This window comes from Ciconia boyciana, chromosome 2 (genome assembly GCF_034638445.1).
Source record: "Ciconia boyciana chromosome 2, ASM3463844v1, whole genome shotgun sequence".
Lineage (NCBI taxonomy): Eukaryota > Metazoa > Chordata > Aves > Ciconiiformes > Ciconiidae > Ciconia > Ciconia boyciana.
This window is the reverse complement of record NC_132935.1, coordinates 775,289-793,014: the sequence shown is the minus strand read 5'-3', so window position 1 is coordinate 793,014 and position 17,726 is coordinate 775,289. Positions and strand designations below refer to the sequence as shown.

Below are 17,726 nucleotides of genomic sequence, written 5' to 3'. Positions count from 1 at the left end.
GGTGAACCCAGCGTTGGCAGAGAAGACGACCACAGGGGTGACAAGTTCGGTCGTGCGGGGGTGGACGACCTTGGGGAAACAGCCCACAAACCAAACCCAACGGCAGAACCTGGAGAAAGTTGGAAGGGGGGTGATTTCAAGCGCTGACGAAGAGGAGGAGCAAGGGCAAACATGGCATAAATGGCAGGGAGGGAAGGAGGGAGATGGGTGTCCCGGAGAAAGGGGGGCTGGCACAGCGGCTGCGGGAGCAGGAGGTGTCCCCTCTCCCCTGGGAGAGGTGGCAGTGGACCTGAACGCAGGACAGGCCACCGCCATTTGGAAGGGACAACACCTCTGAGCAGGCCAAGCCAGGCCAGGCTGAGCTGGAGAGAGGGTCCGGTGCCAAATGTCCCCTGCCCCATGGGATCGACGCTGCTGTGCAGGGACATCCCTGCCCCGCAGCTCAAAGGGTAACGGCAGAGCGGGTCACCGTGCCAGCCCCGGAGCAGGCAGCACGTTCACGTGGACAGGAGCCGCTCAACGGCACGAACAAGTAACCTGACCAAATCGGACACGATAGCGCGTGGAGATACACTGGCCCCATGACACATCATCGTGTCCCCTTCCCTGGATCGGACCCCGAGAAGTAGAGGGGTCCCAGCGACAGCTCGACCCCGAATCGGCTTTGGGGCCTCCCTGCCGAGTGGGGGACAGCGGGGACTTCACCTGTGAGCCATGCTTGGGGCTCTGCACCGGCCACACCAGGTCCCCGACAGTGCGTTTCAGGGTGTGCGTGACACTTGTGGGACTCCAGCGTGGTTCCCCCGGGCAGGCGGGGAGTTCCAGACGCCAGGCGCTGCATTTCGGACAAGGTCACGGTGACCGGTTGACCCAGCGCGACTTCTTGCCTCGTTGGGGAGGGCAGCAACCCGCGACGGATCTCGGCTAGACCGGCTCCTGGACGCCGCCACCGCTGCCCTCGAAGGCTGAGCTGACGCGGCAGAGGCGGCGCTGCGGTGGGCACCGGCTTCTCCCGACGTCCAACCTGCATCAGTCCTCACCCGGAGCACGGCCACGGTCGAACCCCAGCGCCAAGAGGCCCCTGTGCCTTCGAGGCGACCAAGCAGCACGTGCGACCACCCCAGAGCGGAGGAGAGCGGGACGGAGGGAGGTTCGAACGCTCTGAACGTAACAACGAAGATGTTTTTATTGTTCTTATTAAAAAAAGGCACCCCTAAAGGCGTGCACAGCGTCCACCACACCTCCGGCGCGTCAGCGTGGGCCCCGCTGCAACCTCCTCCTCTGAAACACCCTGGAAAACTCAGCCCCGGAGCCCAGCCCGGGATTGAGGCAAGGGAGCCACGGCACAGGAGTCAAACACGCACCCGCGGTGCTGGCTGCCCCGGCAGAAGCACAGCAACGCCTCCGGCTCCCGCACGGCCGAGGCCGGAGCAGGCACCGGGATCCTCGCCCCACAGCGCAGGTGTCCAGGGGCACGAGGGGCAATTCCTGGGCCTTTATCCCATCCGCTTCCCGAACGGATGACAAACGTAAAGCTTTCAACCATAGAAAAGCCACCAGGTGACAGACCATTTGTTTTATATATATTTGTATGTATATATATAGAGAGATATTTTTATATATATAGATAGAAGTGGGTTCTTCTTCTCTCATGTAAAAATTCAAAATACAGTTTTTACTATTAACAATCTGAAGTGTAAATGTACAAATTTTTACTGCTAAGCAAAAGGAAAACAAAACCAAAGGAACAAATAAAAAGAAACACACAGAGCAAGAGGAAATAAAAAGAAGATAAAGCTGGGCTTCGGGGCGCCCCGGGGCACACGCGCACACGGAGACCCTTGGGGATCAGACCGCAAGGCAGAGACCACACCGGGATCCAACCCACCGGCGCCAGATCGGCAAACTTTTATTTCTCTTTTAAAAACCATCGCATCCACCTCTCCGGGGGCGAGGAGGGAAGGGGACAGGGGTGGAGGGGGAACTCCCTTCCTCAGAAAAGCTACCCCGCCTGCACACCCGGCGAGCGCCCCGCTTCCCGCCCGGGAGGAGCACCCCACGGCCGTGCCCCCGCCGGCGCCTCGTGGGGGGCACGGCTGCCGCCCTCGGCAGGGGCGCGAAACGAAACGCAAGCGTCGCGTAGCGGCCGGCTGTTGTGCGGCCAGCCGGGCTCTCCCGCCCGCTCACCGGAGCCGCGGCGGTGCCCGTCCGAGCCTCCGCGGCAGGTCGGGCGACGACCCCGCGACGGGGGGGGGCTCTTGCACGGCTCGGCCCCCCGACGGCCGCCAAACTGGAGGAGCGCTGGGTGGCTAGAATCTAAAGCAGATTTCAAAACACCTCATTAAGCACACACACAAATGAAATCCTCACAGTGCCGGGGGAAGCAACATGAACCAGAGGGTGTTTAGAGCTTTCAATGTCTGTGCAAAGCGAGGAGGCTGACGGCTGGATTTCCCTTTAGTGCGTATTCTTTCTCTTCCTCTCTTTCACCCTGCCCTGGGCCTTAGGATATCGCAGGGTCCTTGGGTTTGGACTGCTCAGTCCCTGACAAGAGGGAGATGGTGGGATCTTCTGAGTACTCGTCTCCGTCCGTGAAATACGGCCCTTCCCCCAGCTCAAAGAATATCGGCAGGTCTCCGCTCCCCATGTCGACAGCACTCGAGTCCACCAGGAAGAGGGGCTGGGCTGTGTAGTGCACCAGCTGCTTTCCTGCAAAGAGAGAGTTTGCACGGGGGTAGCACCTTGCGGGAGGAGGGCAGCCAGGCTGGGCAGGAGGGCCAGCTAACCGAGCGCCGGGCAGAGGAGCAAGAGCGACAACGTTTCGCTCTTGGAACCGCCATCGGCTGCTTCCTCGCTCCTTGCAAGAAGACGTGCTCCTCGATGAGGAGCGTCTCATCGCTTGCTCCTCAAGCGATGAGACACCAGCACTTGGGCAAGGCCTTTTGGCAGATCAGCAAGGAACAAGAATTCCACCTTAGCGGGGTTCCAGCTCACCCTCGGTGAGGGACCGGGGGCTTTTCTGTGCCTCCGTGGACGCACAGACTGCACAGGGAGAGCACCCCGACCGCGCTGTGAGATGCAGAGCCCACAGCTGGGTGCCGGGGTTGCTGCCACGACGGCAGAGCAGCACCGTGACAGCCCACGCGATTCCACGCAGACAGAAATCCCACCAGGGCTGGGGCCCGCAGGGACCTCGAGCGCGCCTGCTCCGAGCCCCTGCTCAGGCAGGGGCAGCTGGGGAGGCTGCCCAGGACCGTGTCTGAATATCTGCAAGGGTGGAGGCTCCCCAGCTTCTCTGGGCAGCCTCTGCCAGCGCTTGACCACCGCCCTCAGGGTAAAAAAAGCGCTTTCTTGTGTTCTGATGGAATTTCACGTGTTGCAGTTTGTGCCGTGGCCTCTTGCCCTGTCCCTGGGCAGCGCTGAGGAGGACCTGGCTCCCTCTGCTTCATTCCCTCCCGCCAAGGATTTGGACACATAGCTAGTAAGATCCTCCTCCGTACTGTCTCTTTCCCATGCTCGAAAGCCTCATCTCTCTCAGCCAAATATGCTTTTTGGGAGAAATGATTTTGCCACAGCCTCAATTCTCGTGTTACGGAGTCACTAAACGCCGAGACGGCTGCCCGGTACCTGTGTCTGCTGTGCTGGCCTCTGTCTCAGTAGGTTTCTGCTGTTCCTGGGATGAAAGGAGATCCTGAATCTGCAGGGAGAAAGGTTGGGTTGGTAAGTGCATTGCACGGGTCGGACGTGCGTGGGTCCTCTCTGTGCCCGCCTCGGGACTGCCTCAACACAGGCACCGCACAAAGCAAGCCGTGATTTACAGTCTCGAAGCCACACTGAGGCAGCGAAAGACATCCTCAGAGGTTGACAAGGCTGTCAGTGAGCCCGCACGGCCCGACGCAGCCTGCGCGGAGCGCTCCGGCTCCCAGGTCGCAAACGTGGCCGGGTCAGGCAGTGCACGAGTCCCGGGCCAAACCGGGTTTCACAGATCCTCTCCTATACGCACAGGTCCTGCTCTGCAACGCTCCCTTTGGTCACAGCACGAAGCTTTTCTGCATCTTGGGATCTAAAATCCCAGGGAAGGCCTTCAGGACATGTTTGTAATGAGCCGTTTTATTTTATTTTTTTAATTTATTTTTATTTATTGAAAGTCTTATTGCAAGGAAAGCACCTGAGAGCTGCAGGTCCCGGCAAGCTGCCAGAGCAACCCGGGCTGAGGCTGAGGACCCGATCCCCTTTCACACCCCTCGCCCGTGGGCACGACCGGGCTGGAAAGGCCGAGAAGTGAGTGTTAACGGGAGAAAAACTTTGGAAGCGGGAGAAACCGCTCTGCCCACCCGAGAAGCTCCGCTCACTGCAAAGTCAGGAGGGGAGCCCTGCCAAGGCGCAGGGCTAACGCCGTCTGGGGAACACGGCGCTGAGCCTGCAAATCCCAGACCGCCGAGCAGGATTCTCCACCGGTGCCGCCGGGAGGACGACGCTTGAGCAGAGCCTCTCCTGTGGGATCACTTCTCCCCTCCGGATTTACAGTCAGCTAATAATCCCGTGGCTACTTATTACAGCAGCTGCTGCCAGGGAAAAGTCACCTTAGCAGGTATTTAAATGTGTACCCAGCGGTTTTGTTCCCACTTAGCAAGTGGCACTAAGTAAAAGCAGAGCACTTGTGAGCACGCAGGTCTTCACAGACCGTCTGGCCGCAGTTGAGGAACGCTGCAGCTCGACCTACAGCCAGCACAGGGATTTTTGTGGTGTGAAGGCAGGGTGAAGACCAAGCCCAACAAAACGCTCCTCCCGACGTTACAGAGGAGAAGAGAAAAATAATACGCGAGTGACCTCGATCCAAACTCCACCTGAGCTGAAGAGCTAAGCTGTGAATTTCAAAGGACGCCAGTTACGACTCCTTTAGCAAATCCCGCTTCCAGATTTTCTACGGTGTAACTCGCAGCTCAACGACACGAAGCAGTTCGTTTCTGAATTACTGACTCTCCACTGTTCACGTTCTTCTCCCAAATCCCGCTAATCCCTTGTCCTGCTCTCCCTGCCCAGCCAGCCCCAGCCCCAGCCGCTGCAGCAGAGCCTCCAGTCAGGAGGAAACTCGGTTAGCCAACTTACGGGGTGGGTATTTGTCTGCATAGGTGTAAAACAGTACTCTGCACTTTTGCACTTCCCCCTACAGCCCTTTTTCCCTGCGAATATCCCAAGAACTTGGCTAGCCATCGGGCCTACGTGTCTGCGTCACACCGCTGGGCAGCAGGAAGGCAGAGGAACGTCCACCGAGACAGGGACGCACCAGAGGTGCTGCGGAATTCCCAGCTGCCACCTCCCGTCCTGTATTTCACCCCGCGTGCCAGGCGCACTCTGGTGCAGGGTACGGTGTACCCCAAAAGAGCTCGGGGGAGCTGTCTGGCTTCGGGAAAAGCCACAGGCTCTCTAAAGGTGTACTTTGGAGAGGGGCCCGGCCGTGCTCTCCCTGCTCCGTAACGCCGGCATTAACACCTTCTTCACAGCCATCCCAGGAGCGCACGTTGCATCACCTGTGGGCCCACAAGGTCCCCGGCAAGGAGACCAAATTTGGGCTTTCCTGTTTTGCAAAAACTTTCAAGATGTTTCCTGTTCTGCGTTGGGGGAAAAAACACAAGATCCCTTTGTGCTTTTTCAGATTAAAAAAAAAAAAGAAGTGGGGGGAAGAAGGGGTTAGAGGGTCTCTTGCTGTATCAGCTGGACCAGGAGTCCCCTGCTTGGTCTGACCTGGGCCAGACTCGCTCTCCCGCACTCGCGGCAGCATCCAAGCTGTTGCTTATCTTGGTCTCCCTCTCGGTTTTTCTCACAGAGTTGTTCCACTTTGTGCAAATACCGACACACATCCCGGGGCAGAGAAAGGCCAGAGCTGCAGCCCTGGAGCTGGAGCGTGCACGGAACTGGCACAACACCGGGCTCCAGACGCTGCCTGAACCAGGGCAGGGAGAAGGACCTGGCTCTGCCCCAGCCCGGCAGCACGCCAGTCACCGGGCTACTGGCTACTCTGAGGGTCTGGGACGCTCCGGTTTTGACCGCAACTTCCACCCCGCTGCTCCGAGCGCCTTCTCGGTGCAGCCACGAAACGCTGTGTTTGACTGCTCATCATTACCTAATGAAAAAACCCATTTTATCAGGCAACACTGGCTCTTGCAAGGAGAGTCTGTCTCGGTGCCTTGCACGGCGCTCAGCGCTGATGATACGCAAGTAAATAAAATAAAAAAACACAGCACATGATGGAGCCTTGAGAAAAACCTCCTGACAATTTAAGAAAGTCGACAGGAGGGTTTATGGAAACCACATGCAGCTCTCTAGGCTTCAGTGCACTTCCGCGTTCGGGGGGCAGAGCTCACATGAGAGATGGAAGTCTCAGCACCTAATTAACCGAGTATGAATGATGAAGTAGCCCTGCTCTCTGTATGAGCTGCTCAGAGAAAGCCGCAGTGCTAATTGAATTATTTCCCCCCGGTGGCTCCCCAGGCCTGCACAGGGCTCCGCGTTCCTCCTCTCCCCCACATCCCCTCCCGTCGGGCTGGGGCTGGCCTGGACACTCCTCAGAGCCTGTCAGAGCCTTCCTTTAATCACACGGAGAGGCTGCTGCAGAGCAGCAGGACACACTTCATTCTGGCAGCTGCGTGTGCATGGAGGGATTTTTAACAGCTACTCACACTGGCAAGGCTGCTGTCCAGGTCGGGAAGGTTCATGTCTGTAACCGTCATTGAAGGGCTAAACAGCTGCCAAAGGAAAGAATGATTAGTGTAGGGAAAGAAAGCAAACCCAGGCGTGCTGTGGAAATTCATGGTTGAAGCTACCGTGGTCCATCTGCCACTGCAAGCCACACGCACATGGTACTGCGAGACGCAGCTGGGGCCCGGCTCCTGGAAGGACAGGCAGGAGGGAGGAGATACTCACATCTAATAGCGCGCTTGTGTCTACGCTGAAGCCGTGTGTGGTCAGCATCGTCTGAAGGTTATCCAGGTTGGAATCGATGGTATCCAGATGGTCATTGAGTTCATTCCTGTGCAAAAGAAAGAGGAGCGCAGGCGATCAATGCTGAGGAGCCTCTCCCAGGTTCTGGGCTACTAAGGGGACTTTATCCACCCCAGGACTGCAACCCTCCTACAAGCCGAGCAGGAGAGCGCGGCTGGGACTCCTGGCTCTGCACGGATGCCAGCCCCAGCTGCCAGCGGGCTCGGGCGCTCTGCTCGAACGCAGCAGCGATGCTCTCCCCCTCTCTCCACCTACTCCTCTGGCCTGAGCCTGGCGACGCCGCGAGGACCCTTCCTCCCAAGAGGTCCGAGGGTGAGCAACCCAGGCGAACGAGAGACGGCGAATTTCCTGCGCGCCCCGGGATTTCTGCAAGCCATTTGGGCTCCGTGGTTAGGGTCTTGGTAACCACCAACCACCGTGGGCTGGCAGGGATCTCGGCGCAGCTGCGCCTTTACAGCAAGTCGCTGTGGACCCTTTTTCAGTCCAAACGCAAGGACCAGAGGCTTGTCACATCCCGGTTGCGGAAACGTGACAAAGAAAGGACAACAAACCTTCTTCCCCGCAGCACCTTGCTTTGGGGGAAAAGCTTCAGAGGGACCGCTGCTGGCCAGAAAAAACCTTCACAGCTGAACTGGCAGTGGGGAAAACATTATTTGTTCATCGGGAGATGCGGCTTCTCGTAACAATGGAGAGAACTAAAGCTGCTTCCGTGCACCTGGGGAAACAAACCTTCCCACTGCATCCCGACCTGCGCACGTCCCTGCACGGCTCCTGGCAGCACCAGAGAGCGTACATCTACATGGCGGGGCACGGCGGGGAGAAGCACCAAGCTCCCCCGTAAATCACAGCTCACTCGCCGGCAAACAGCGAGTCCAGGATGAGGACCAACTGTAATTCATCTCTGCTAACTTTGCCACGGAAAGCTGGTATCTCGTCAACGCCAGGCTCCCTCTAGAGCCACCTGGAAACTGGACGCTGTGCTGGGATGGACGGCACTGAGGTGGCCAACCCCACAAGCCAGGCCAGAAGACAAATCAGGCCAGCTCTGAGGACACGGCTCGTTCCCTCCTACAGAGCTCTGGGATAACTTTGTAGACCAAGGCGGACAGCAGAGCATGAGCAATCCCAGCAAAGATTGCTTTTAACTGACTCGGACCTAGGGCTGCGAGACTGAGCTCCAGAGAACGGTCATCTGGATCGCAGAAGGACGGCAAGGGCTGCAGAGGCGATGGTGAGGTGGGGAACTGACCCCACACCTCCTTATTCTCTAGTTCCACGGTGCTCGTGGTGTTTATGCTCACGGCGCTTCAGAATACCAGAAGAAAAGTGGATGACATCAACCCCATGGTGCTACCAAAAAGCCTACAAGGCTCTCTGAAGAGCACTCGAGGGAAAAGTCACGTTTCTTAGTAGCCTGGGGTCTGGCCCATGAAAAGCCCCCGAATTTGGCAACATCAGCAGCAGCAGGTTCAGTTTCTTGCACAGTCGTCACTTCTGGCGTGGCCTCGTGTTGGATCCACCGTGTTCTCTGTCCTAGAAAGGCTCTTTTTGGCTACTGAAGGTGCTCAGGAGGCACCAGCGGTGTAGGTCCCGCACAGGCAGACCCAGAACTGGCAGGCGAAGAGGAAGATGCCAGAGAGGCGCAGGCAGACGTGCACAAGCACAAGGCAAATGGCGAAGCTGCAGTTTTCAGTCCCACGCGAATTAGAAAAACGCCAGGAAGCTGCTTCTCTTCTTGGAGGGTCTGTACCTGCTGTGGAGCTCGTCCCCCCAGCTACCGCTGCCACCGGCATCCCGCAGAGGAGCATTTCTGCGATGATCCCTTTGGGAGACTGACCATCCCCGAGCCGCGCAGTGCTGCAAACACCCGACTGCGGGGTGCGGACCCAGCCGCAGCACCGGCAGTTCCGGGTCCCTGGCCGGCTCAGCTGCCCACGGGCCAGTGCACCTCGCATGAACCTCCCCGGCTTGCCGCTCCAGAGCTTTTACGTCCTCTCATCCTGCAGCAGCATCACGAAGATCACAAAATCAAGTCTATGTTGTCATCGCTGCAGAAAACGAAAAGAGGCCGCGAGGTCACATCGCAGCTCAGAAAGCCTAGCAGCAGAAACAAGCATCCTGCCAGAACAACAAATATCCTCATTCTGGGAATACTGTGCTTGGGGCCACAGGAAAGCTGGCTGCAGATACAGCCCATGAACACATTCCTGCCTTACCTCTCCGTGCATGCAAGCGGGAGCTGCAGAGATCTGTGACTCTTTTTTAGAAGTACGATCCGTGAACGTACTGCAAATAAATTACTTATCCGAGTTTGTGCTTTTAAATGACTTCCAAAGTCCTCGCTGCACAGCACCCGAAATGCTCTGAGGGATTTAAGATGCTTTCAGCAATCCCTAAAACAGTTAGGAACATCCAGCAGCGTGGAATGGACCAGTCCCAGCCAAGGTGTCATCAGAAACCCCAGCCGTGACAAGCTGGTCCTTCCACCCCTAAGGGGACGGCGTCCAAGCAGGGGTATGATCCAGAGCACGCCAAAAGCGGCACTGGGATTAGACTACTAACAAACTCCAGACCTTTGAAGCAAGTCTCCCTGTTTCTTTGCAGGAGGAGAGAAGGGGCCCCTGAACCACTGTTTTCGGTGTTGAACTGGAAACTGGTGGTTGTGTCTGGTTCCCAGCGCTGCTGGCAGGTCGCTCTCCCCGCAGGTCCCGCTCTGCTGTGCGGAGCTACATCCGACACCAGGCCGGGTCTGCCATCAAAAAACGCTCACGGAGCAGGGAAGAAAGAGAGAGTGCGATCCTCTGGAGCAATACGGTTTTCCTTAACTTTCCAAGTGCGTTGTGGGTTGAGGCAAGAGGAACCAGGGTCTCCAGGAGAGGCGAGAGGCTGCAGCACAAGGCAGGGTGCAGGGGGCTGAGGGCTCTGTGAGCTCTGTGCCTCTGTCCCTAAAGCCCGACAGCCCCAAAGGAGCAGCCTGAGCCAAGCGTGCTGAGGAAGGAGGCCAGGAGCTCTCCGTTCCCCCGAGACAGGCCAGGCTCTGAAGGCGAGGAGACCATCTCCAGTGCTGAGAGCGACACCTTCTCTTCAAAGCTGATACTCCAGCAAAACGCCTTCCCGACGCCTGCAGCCCACGCAAGAGCAGGGCACGCTTTCTGGGAACGTGCTGCAGCCTCTGCCACCCCCGCAGCAGCGGGCTGCGTCAGCCGGGGGAAGAGGCAGGGAGCTCCGACAAGAGGGTCCCACCGAATCGCTGTGTCCCATCTAACCTGCATCAGGCCCCGCAAACTCACGGCAGAATCCCTGGAAAATGTGACGGACACAGGATCGATGATACAGGATCGGTGACGCTGACACAGAAGAGCTTTGCCTGTCCCCAGGTAACGTGGATGTGCAGGGAAAGGGGGACTGGAAAGATTTTGGAGGTAAAGAATAACCCTGTCCTAAGCGCACGCCCTGGCTCTGCGTCCCCTGTCACACCGACCATCCCCACACTCGGTGCATCTTCACGGCAAGCTCCCCGGGTCTCGCTCCGCTTTCTGTCTGCCAACAACCTCGCAAGATTAACAAACCCCGGCTACGCAGCACGCCCCGCTCCAGCGCCGCTTCCTCGGCTCCCGGGGCCGCCCTGCGGAGCACGGGCTCTCGCGAGACCCTCGCCGTCTGAGTTTCCATCTGATGAAGTGATGAAAGTCAGCCTGCGTGGTGTGGTCTCGCTCTGTGTGGGCTGTTTTACAGTCTGAGAAGTAGCTATGTAAAAATAGCACCTTCCTGCTCAACAGATCTGCTCTCCGTGGGTCTGCCTCTCTTCCCCAGCAGAAAGACGTGTTTAATACCCATGCCACGGTGGCCCTGAACACCGGGCGAGCGAGCCAGGGCACGCTGTGCCAAACCCACTGCCAGGGAAGCCCCGACCGTGCGATCCTTGTTAAGACTGACGGAGGCAGCAGCAAGCACGCGACCTGCCTCTCCCTCCGCTGGGAACCAGTTGAGCTGGCAGTCGGGAGCAGCAGCTTTTTACTGGGGAAAAGGCACGTTTTGATACGGATGCCGATGAGAGAACTCCACCTGCCAGTCCCTCGCGACGCCTCCAGCGCTGCCTGCTGCCGCCCCTGCGCGTGCGTTACGGCAACGCAGCTGCCTGCAAGCCCAGCAGCACTGCTCGCACCAGCGTGATCCACGGCCGCGAGGAGAGCATCCTTCCCAGAAGGACCCGGAGCTCCGGAGCTCCGGCGCACGGCTCGCAGAGCTCCATCAGGCACAGTCAGTGCTTTAGCAGGGAGCAGCTCCCAGCGTCACCAGCCTGGCTCCCCTCCCGGGCAGAGCTGCCCGTCCCTTCTGATCCTTAACCCTCCCAAGTACAGGCTGCTGGCTGTTTCCCAGAAACAACTGACTGGGCACCAGGCGCTTCTGGGGGACAAGCAACCCCCAGTGCTGCGAATCTGAAGCGCTGAAGATGTACAGAGCTGTGTTTCTTCCCTGTATTGCTTTCCTTTTCAAATGTCCCGTTTTCTAAAAGCAAGAAGAGAGAGCAGCTTGGCAATGATTATCACACCTAGGTAGGGGAAAAGCAGTCCCCTGGACCCTGCGCTCTCTCCAGGCCATCACGGTGCTGTCTGTTTGTCCCTGGGAAACGGGCTCGGGGCGTGGGACCGCAGGGCCCAGGTCCCACCAGCCCGCAAACGATACCCAGAGCAGTAAGCAAGGACTCCTGCAACGACCTCCTCTGACATAAGCCTTGAGGGGGAGGCGAGACACCGGTTCAGAAATGCGTTTTAGCTCAAGACATATTACATTTGCCTTTTGCATGACTCTGTACATTAGCTAAAAGTATTTAAGGGCAGCACCCCAGACAGTTTTTCCTCGGCTTCTGCGGGGGACAGGATACTGGCCTAGATGGGTTTTGTCCTCATCTGGGATGTTTTTTATTATGGAGAAGCTTTATTAGAACAGCATCTTGGTGCGCAGTCAGGTTTGCAGTGGGAAGTTTCATTGTTCTGTCATTATCATAAAAATGGAAAATGCATCAGAAGAGTCATTTCAGCCCTGAGCTCCCATCGCTTTCCCGTGCAACACTTTGTTACTGAGGTGCGCAAATTTTGTGCTGGCAAGAGATGCCGAACCAGCAGCTCTCAGGGCTGAAGTTTCCATTCATCAAAACCAGGTACAGCATGGACAACAGCAGAGCAGACTTCCCTCCCTTCCCTGCCAAGACCACCTAAAACGATGAGAAGCAGTTCAGCCTCCGCTGGCCACTCACTATTTTTAGTTGCCAAGGAGTCTGCCCCTCAGTGCCAATTTTTAGAGTGAGCCTTCTCCTTCTTGATATACCACCTCTAACGTTAGGAAAGCTGACTTCAGCGCACTGACAGCTCCCTGCTTAGCGCAGCGCTCCCCTGCTCTCTTGCCCAGAATTGCAATGCTTGGGGACAGCGGCTATTGAAATGCTAACCCTTGCTGTGATCTGCAATGAAGTGAGGAAGAGGAGGAACTGGGGCAAAGACGAGTGACCTCTGACATCTGCGAAGCGCGAGTCAAACTGAAAAATACAAACAGAAGAGGAGACTAGATTCAAAAGACTCACAATCAGGCACTTTCAGGAATGAAATGCTTGTTACGTTCAAAGGCAAGAACAGTTAGTCGACCATGCTCCTGCACGTTAAGCGGCGCGGCACGCACCGCACTGCAGTCGCGGCACGGCGGTGCTTTCGAAGCCGGCAAGCAGTTTCGGGCTGGCTGAATTGTTATTAACAACAAAAAACAAACAGGAAAACAACACAGTCCTGCAAAAGCAAGTGAAGACAGCACAGGTTCGCTACAGCACAGGCAAGCTCGGTTCGCAGTTTCTCAGCAAGACAAACTATTCTGATGTGGGTCTGCTTATATTAACTTCTGCAGGGTGGCACTGGCACGGGGACCACAGTCGCTGTCACCTCTAACGGGGCGTTGAAGCTCTGGGAGAACACAGGCGCTGGCACGCAAGGCTCTGTTTAGACAGACAGTGACCTGCTGCTCTACGGAATATATACGTTACGTTAATAATGGAGGTGTCAGTGTTTTTCAGCGTGGTGTGGGCTTTGGCTCTTGTAAAGTGGCTCACGCAGGTCCCTGGCTGGATGGCGGATAATGTTTGGGCAACACCGTGAAGCGTTTCCATGCAAACGTTCCCTTTTACTGCCTGAGTCTCGGTACTGTCACCTGCTGTTGGTCACACAGAGGTAATTCTCAGTTCAAATGAAATTCCCTTGGACAAAGGATGCCTTGTAGATTAAATAACAGCCCGCACGGCTCACAAAGAGGCACTGCATGCTATGACCTGCAGTCTTACGGGCTGCTCTTCTCCAATAGATTTGAGAACAACTGAAACATGCTTCATGTGATGAAAAACAGGTATTGCTGAGACTCCTCGGCAGGCTGTCAGTGCCTGGGTCAAGCGAGCGGCGTCTGGGCACCCTGCTATACTGTAAAGTCACCCACCATCAGCAAACGCTTCCCTTATGAGCTGCATCTCAATACAGCGAGCAAACTCCCGGGAATTTAGCAGAAGCCTCAGAGCACGGGCGCTGCACAGCGTCACGTCCTCGGCGCAGCGCACACAGCGCGCCAGGACACGCAGCTCGTTTGCTCCCAAAGCCTGAGGAGCGAGCACCGAGGGGCGAGCTCTGGCCGCAGGCCGGGGCACACGGAGAGGCTGCGTGCCTCGGCACGGGGCGCTGAGAAGAGTCTGAAGCAGGGTCTGATACACCCCTGGGGACGTGGCAAGCAGCGTGCTGCCCATCTAGAACAGCTCATCGCCAGCGTTTCCATTAGCAAGTCACCCTTCCTGCCTGCTCGGTATCTCAGTGCAATTCACGCTCTGGTCATCCCACTTCCCGCTGGGTACCTACGGCTGCCGGCCGGCTTCCACTCCACTCAAGTGGATGCGGAGTAGCTCCAGCGACATCGGGAAAGGAGCCGAGGCCTCGGCACGCTGGGAGTACTGACCTCCTTCTCTGAGTTTATATTCCTCTGACATAACGGAACACACGGAGTTCAGTAACCCCAACGAACAAAACTGCGCGCGGAGATGCCGAGGCACAAAGCTAATACCGTCCCAACCCAGAGATGAGCGGAGGCTGGGGATTCCTTTTATTATTTACACTTTGCCTTCAAATTCCCTGGGGCTGGGACGGTTTTCTGTTAAATGGCTACATGCCGTCCAGCGCTGTGTGCCCGTGGGGTCACTACAGCATGCTACAACTTCTTTTACAAATTCATGTGGCAAACAGGCTAGGAGCTGAGAGATGGGATACAGGACTACTGCGCGGCTGGGAATCCTTACTGGCCAGATTCCTTCCTTCTGGAATGCCCTCTAAAGGAACTGCAAATAGACGAGAGAAGCACAGTGTTGCTTGCAAAATGCGGGAGTAAGAGAGCACCAAAAGAAGAGGAAGCACAAGCCCTTTCTTTTAAATGGTTCTAAGAAGCTTCCTAAGACGAAGCGCAGAGCTCAGTCTCCGCAGGGCAGGGGGCGAATCTTTTCTGCGTCCTTTGCCTGCTTGTGCACAGCCTGCGAGAGTCCTTAATAATTCAGAGACACTCTCGGCAGCACTTTTTTCTTCTTTTTTTATTGCCTTTTAAATGGCCAGCTTCAGCTTCTGATGAGCTGTACAATAAAATCTGTCTCTTTTTAAGGACAGCTGGTATCAGTGAGATGGATTGCAGTGCCCTGGACAGGTCTATAAATAGGTGAAGCTACAGACAAACATCTCCTGCAAGGCCAAGAGGAAGGAGGGAGCAGGCGTCTCCCGACTCTGCGTGACTCTGAGGTATAAAGACAGCAAACCCCGCTCCGTTGCGCTGCCAACAGGCTACAGACCCTGCTGCGGCGGGACGGCCGTCAGCCGTCTCCGTACCCACTGTGCAATGTTAAAGTAAGAGGGCTTCTTCCACAGGCTTTGTCCCTTCTCCATCTAGAGCTATGACACTGCCGCTCCGAAGAGGGATAGCTAACGTAGAATTAATTAGAAGGGAAGTGCACGTCACACTGTCATCACCGTGGGTGCGTGAGTCCACAGCAGCCTTCTGGCTAAAGGAGCTCTCTGCTGCTTTCCAGGACCCTGAAACTAATTGTGTCTTCTCCAAATTGCTTTTATACTTTAAGGACAGAAAGTCTGTCCTGGCATTCAGAGGGAAGACCTTAATTCCCATACTCTGTTTTCGCCAGAACACAGGGAGAACGGGAAGCGGCCGAGACCTGAGAAGTGGCTGAGATCTCACCATGGTCAAGGGAGAAGTTCTTGGCAGTCTGATAAGGACAAACAACTTTCTAGGTTTTCATCCCAACACTTGCAGTTGCATCTGCGAGCACTGTGTGGTGATAAAAGACATAAGACTACACATCTGATCCCTAATAAAAAGCTCCCCTTCAACTTCCAGCCTGCCACCCACTGAGTCCAGCCTAAGTTTGATGCAAGCTGCGTGCTGGTGAGTAAAGAGGCTGAGTGGGAGAATCTACTCCCCATGTCTAGAACTAGGTGGGCAAACGACCGTTTAACGCAAAGCTTCCTCCCTTAATTCATTTGGAGGGCAGCTGGGACAGGCAAAAGCAGAGGACGGCGCAGGGGCAGTGCTGTAGTGCACGCTGTCGGAGCAGGCTCATGGAGGAACGCTGCCCACAGCGGTCCCAAGCCTCACCTGCAGGTAAACCCCGCTGGGATTAAAGCTTCTACAAGCAAAGCTGGAAGCCGCCTGCACTGTGTGCCCGTCAGCTGCTTCTGGACCGCAAATACAATGCAGAAGCTTTTATACCGTGAGGATGTGCTGGGCCTGAGATGAAACAGCTGATCTTACGCTGACTCATTCCTACGCTGGAGGAGCAGGCAGTTTGAACAAGCCCTTATTTAGCACAGTCATTTTTACCCGTTCTTATTTTGGCGTCCCACGTGGCCCCTCGCAGCAGAGCGCTGGGTGCCCCACACAGGGGGTTTAATTCTGTGCGTGGGGTCAGGCGGTGGGATACACGCATTGCTCCAAGCAGAACAGGAACGGGAGAAGAAAATAGCTACCCTGGCACTTGCTGGTCAGAGCCACAGGCGAGCTCCGTGGACAAATGACCACGTTTGCCTCCAAAGCTGGCTGGAAGCCCAGGTCGCTAGCATCTTTAAAGCTTAACAGGACAGAGCGGTGGGATGGCTGGCAAGACCTGAGCTGGGCCGGTCTCAGCACAGCACTTACTTGTCGAGGCAGGCAACGCTGAGGCACTTTTCCTGGGGCTGAGGCTGTGTGGTGCTGTCGCCGGCTGCAGCGGTCGTAGTGCTGGGTTCATTCTCCTGCAGGATGGAGTCAATGAACGTGGAGGGGGACAGAGGAGTTTCAACAGCAGGAGGGTTCCCTGGGCTGGCCTCCTCTATCTGGGGGCTGCGGGTGGGACTAGGGGGTTCTTCTTTGATACGGACCACAGGACTACTCCTGAGAGAAACGGAAAGAAAATTGGTAAAAATCTCACGCTAACACATTCTTGATTTCTGAGATCTGCTTCCACACAACAGGGCAGAAAAATCCTCGTGCCTGCTGTTGCCTTTTCACGTACAAAGCCTCCAGAGTCAGCTACAAAGATGAGGTTGAACGAGTACCTAAATATTTCTTCTCTGATTCTGACCCTAATCAGCTCCCCTGACACATCAATGTCTCGCGCTCTTACTGCAACCTCAGCGTATTTCTTGTGGCTAAAGGTCTGCGAGGCTGCTCGCTCCAGGACCCGCCATGCAGTCAGCTCTGTATCGGTGAAGTTACTGGAAGGAGGGCGTGATTTTTCTTTAACAGCACAGTTAAAACAATAGAGCTTTTGATGTGGACATAGTCTAAATAGTACAGAGGTAGCACAGTGTATATACCCTGTTTTAAAGTCACCACTGAGACGTGCATGACATAATCATCGCCATACCAGAGGCTGTAGTGTTTTAACTGCTCCCACAAGGTCAGCAGTGACTCCTTTGTGCAGACGAAGCCTGGGATCGACCTTTTACATAAGCACCCAGGCATTTTCAGGTGTACCGTTTTTATGGGAAGGGAAGATGGCTTCTTTGGTCAGCCCTAATTCTACCACCCAAACCCACTGATTTGGGGGCGTAAGAGGTGCGATTAGTCCTACTGGAAAGGACAGCAACGACAAAAGGACAGAGAAAAGGGCCATTAAGCAAACATATGGTCTATATTTAAGAGCGAGTGTTCCTGGCAGAGGGTATTAAAGGCAATAAATGGCATTTGTGCATGATTCAGCACCTCAGGGGAAGTGCCAATGCCAGGAATAACCTATTAAAGAGGAAGAAAAAAGGAGTCGGCAGACCACAAGGTGCTAAGGAAAGATGGGCCCTTCTTGCCCGGGGAGGCTCAGAAAGTTCGAGAGCCGCTGATGCTCGGTGGGAGCGGGGCTGCAGGGAGTAAGGGCTGAGCAGCCAGGTCGAGGGACGCAGCGAGAGGCTCTCACTGATGAGAACGGCGTCGGCAGAGGCTCGCAAGGCTGAGTGCTACCTACGGCCTCCGAGGACAGCTCTCACCTCTGCCAGGGCCTGTAAGTCTGAAGGAGCTGAGAACACTGCTGCTGGGCGCCGGCTGACCTGTTTGCTGCAGGTCCTCAGCCTCTTCACCCGTGCTGTCTGGGACAGAGCTGTCAGTGTTACTCTCAGTTACTTGGGAATGAAGCTGCTTTCTGCACCTCCTCCTCCGTGCAGCAAGCTTATAAGGGC

The 17,726-nt window shown here is 56.1% G+C and overlaps 1 protein-coding gene across 6 annotated transcripts in view; it reads right to left on the bottom strand.

Moving 5' to 3' along the window:
• Positions 1–1,885: 1,885 nt before the first annotated feature.
• Positions 1,886–17,726, bottom strand: part of HSF1 (heat shock transcription factor 1) — a 74,480-nt gene continuing 58,639 nt past the window's right edge. For 2 of the 6 annotated variants that reach the window (XM_072851741.1, XM_072851745.1), the window contains 6 exons: positions 16,216–16,449; positions 12,452–12,538; positions 6,925–7,030; positions 6,681–6,746; positions 3,628–3,697; positions 1,886–2,709 (listed from right to left, as the gene is read on the bottom strand). In XM_072851741.1, coding sequence (XP_072707842.1) covers positions 2,504–2,709; positions 3,628–3,697; positions 6,681–6,746; positions 6,925–7,030; positions 12,452–12,538; positions 16,216–16,449 — 769 coding nt within the window. In that variant the 3' untranslated portion in view covers positions 1,886–2,503. The remainder of the gene's footprint in view (positions 2,710–3,627; positions 3,698–6,680; positions 6,747–6,924; positions 7,031–12,451; positions 12,539–16,215; positions 16,450–17,726) is intronic. The other 4 variants (XM_072851744.1, XM_072851747.1, XM_072851743.1 and 1 more) reach the window with 3 other exon arrangements.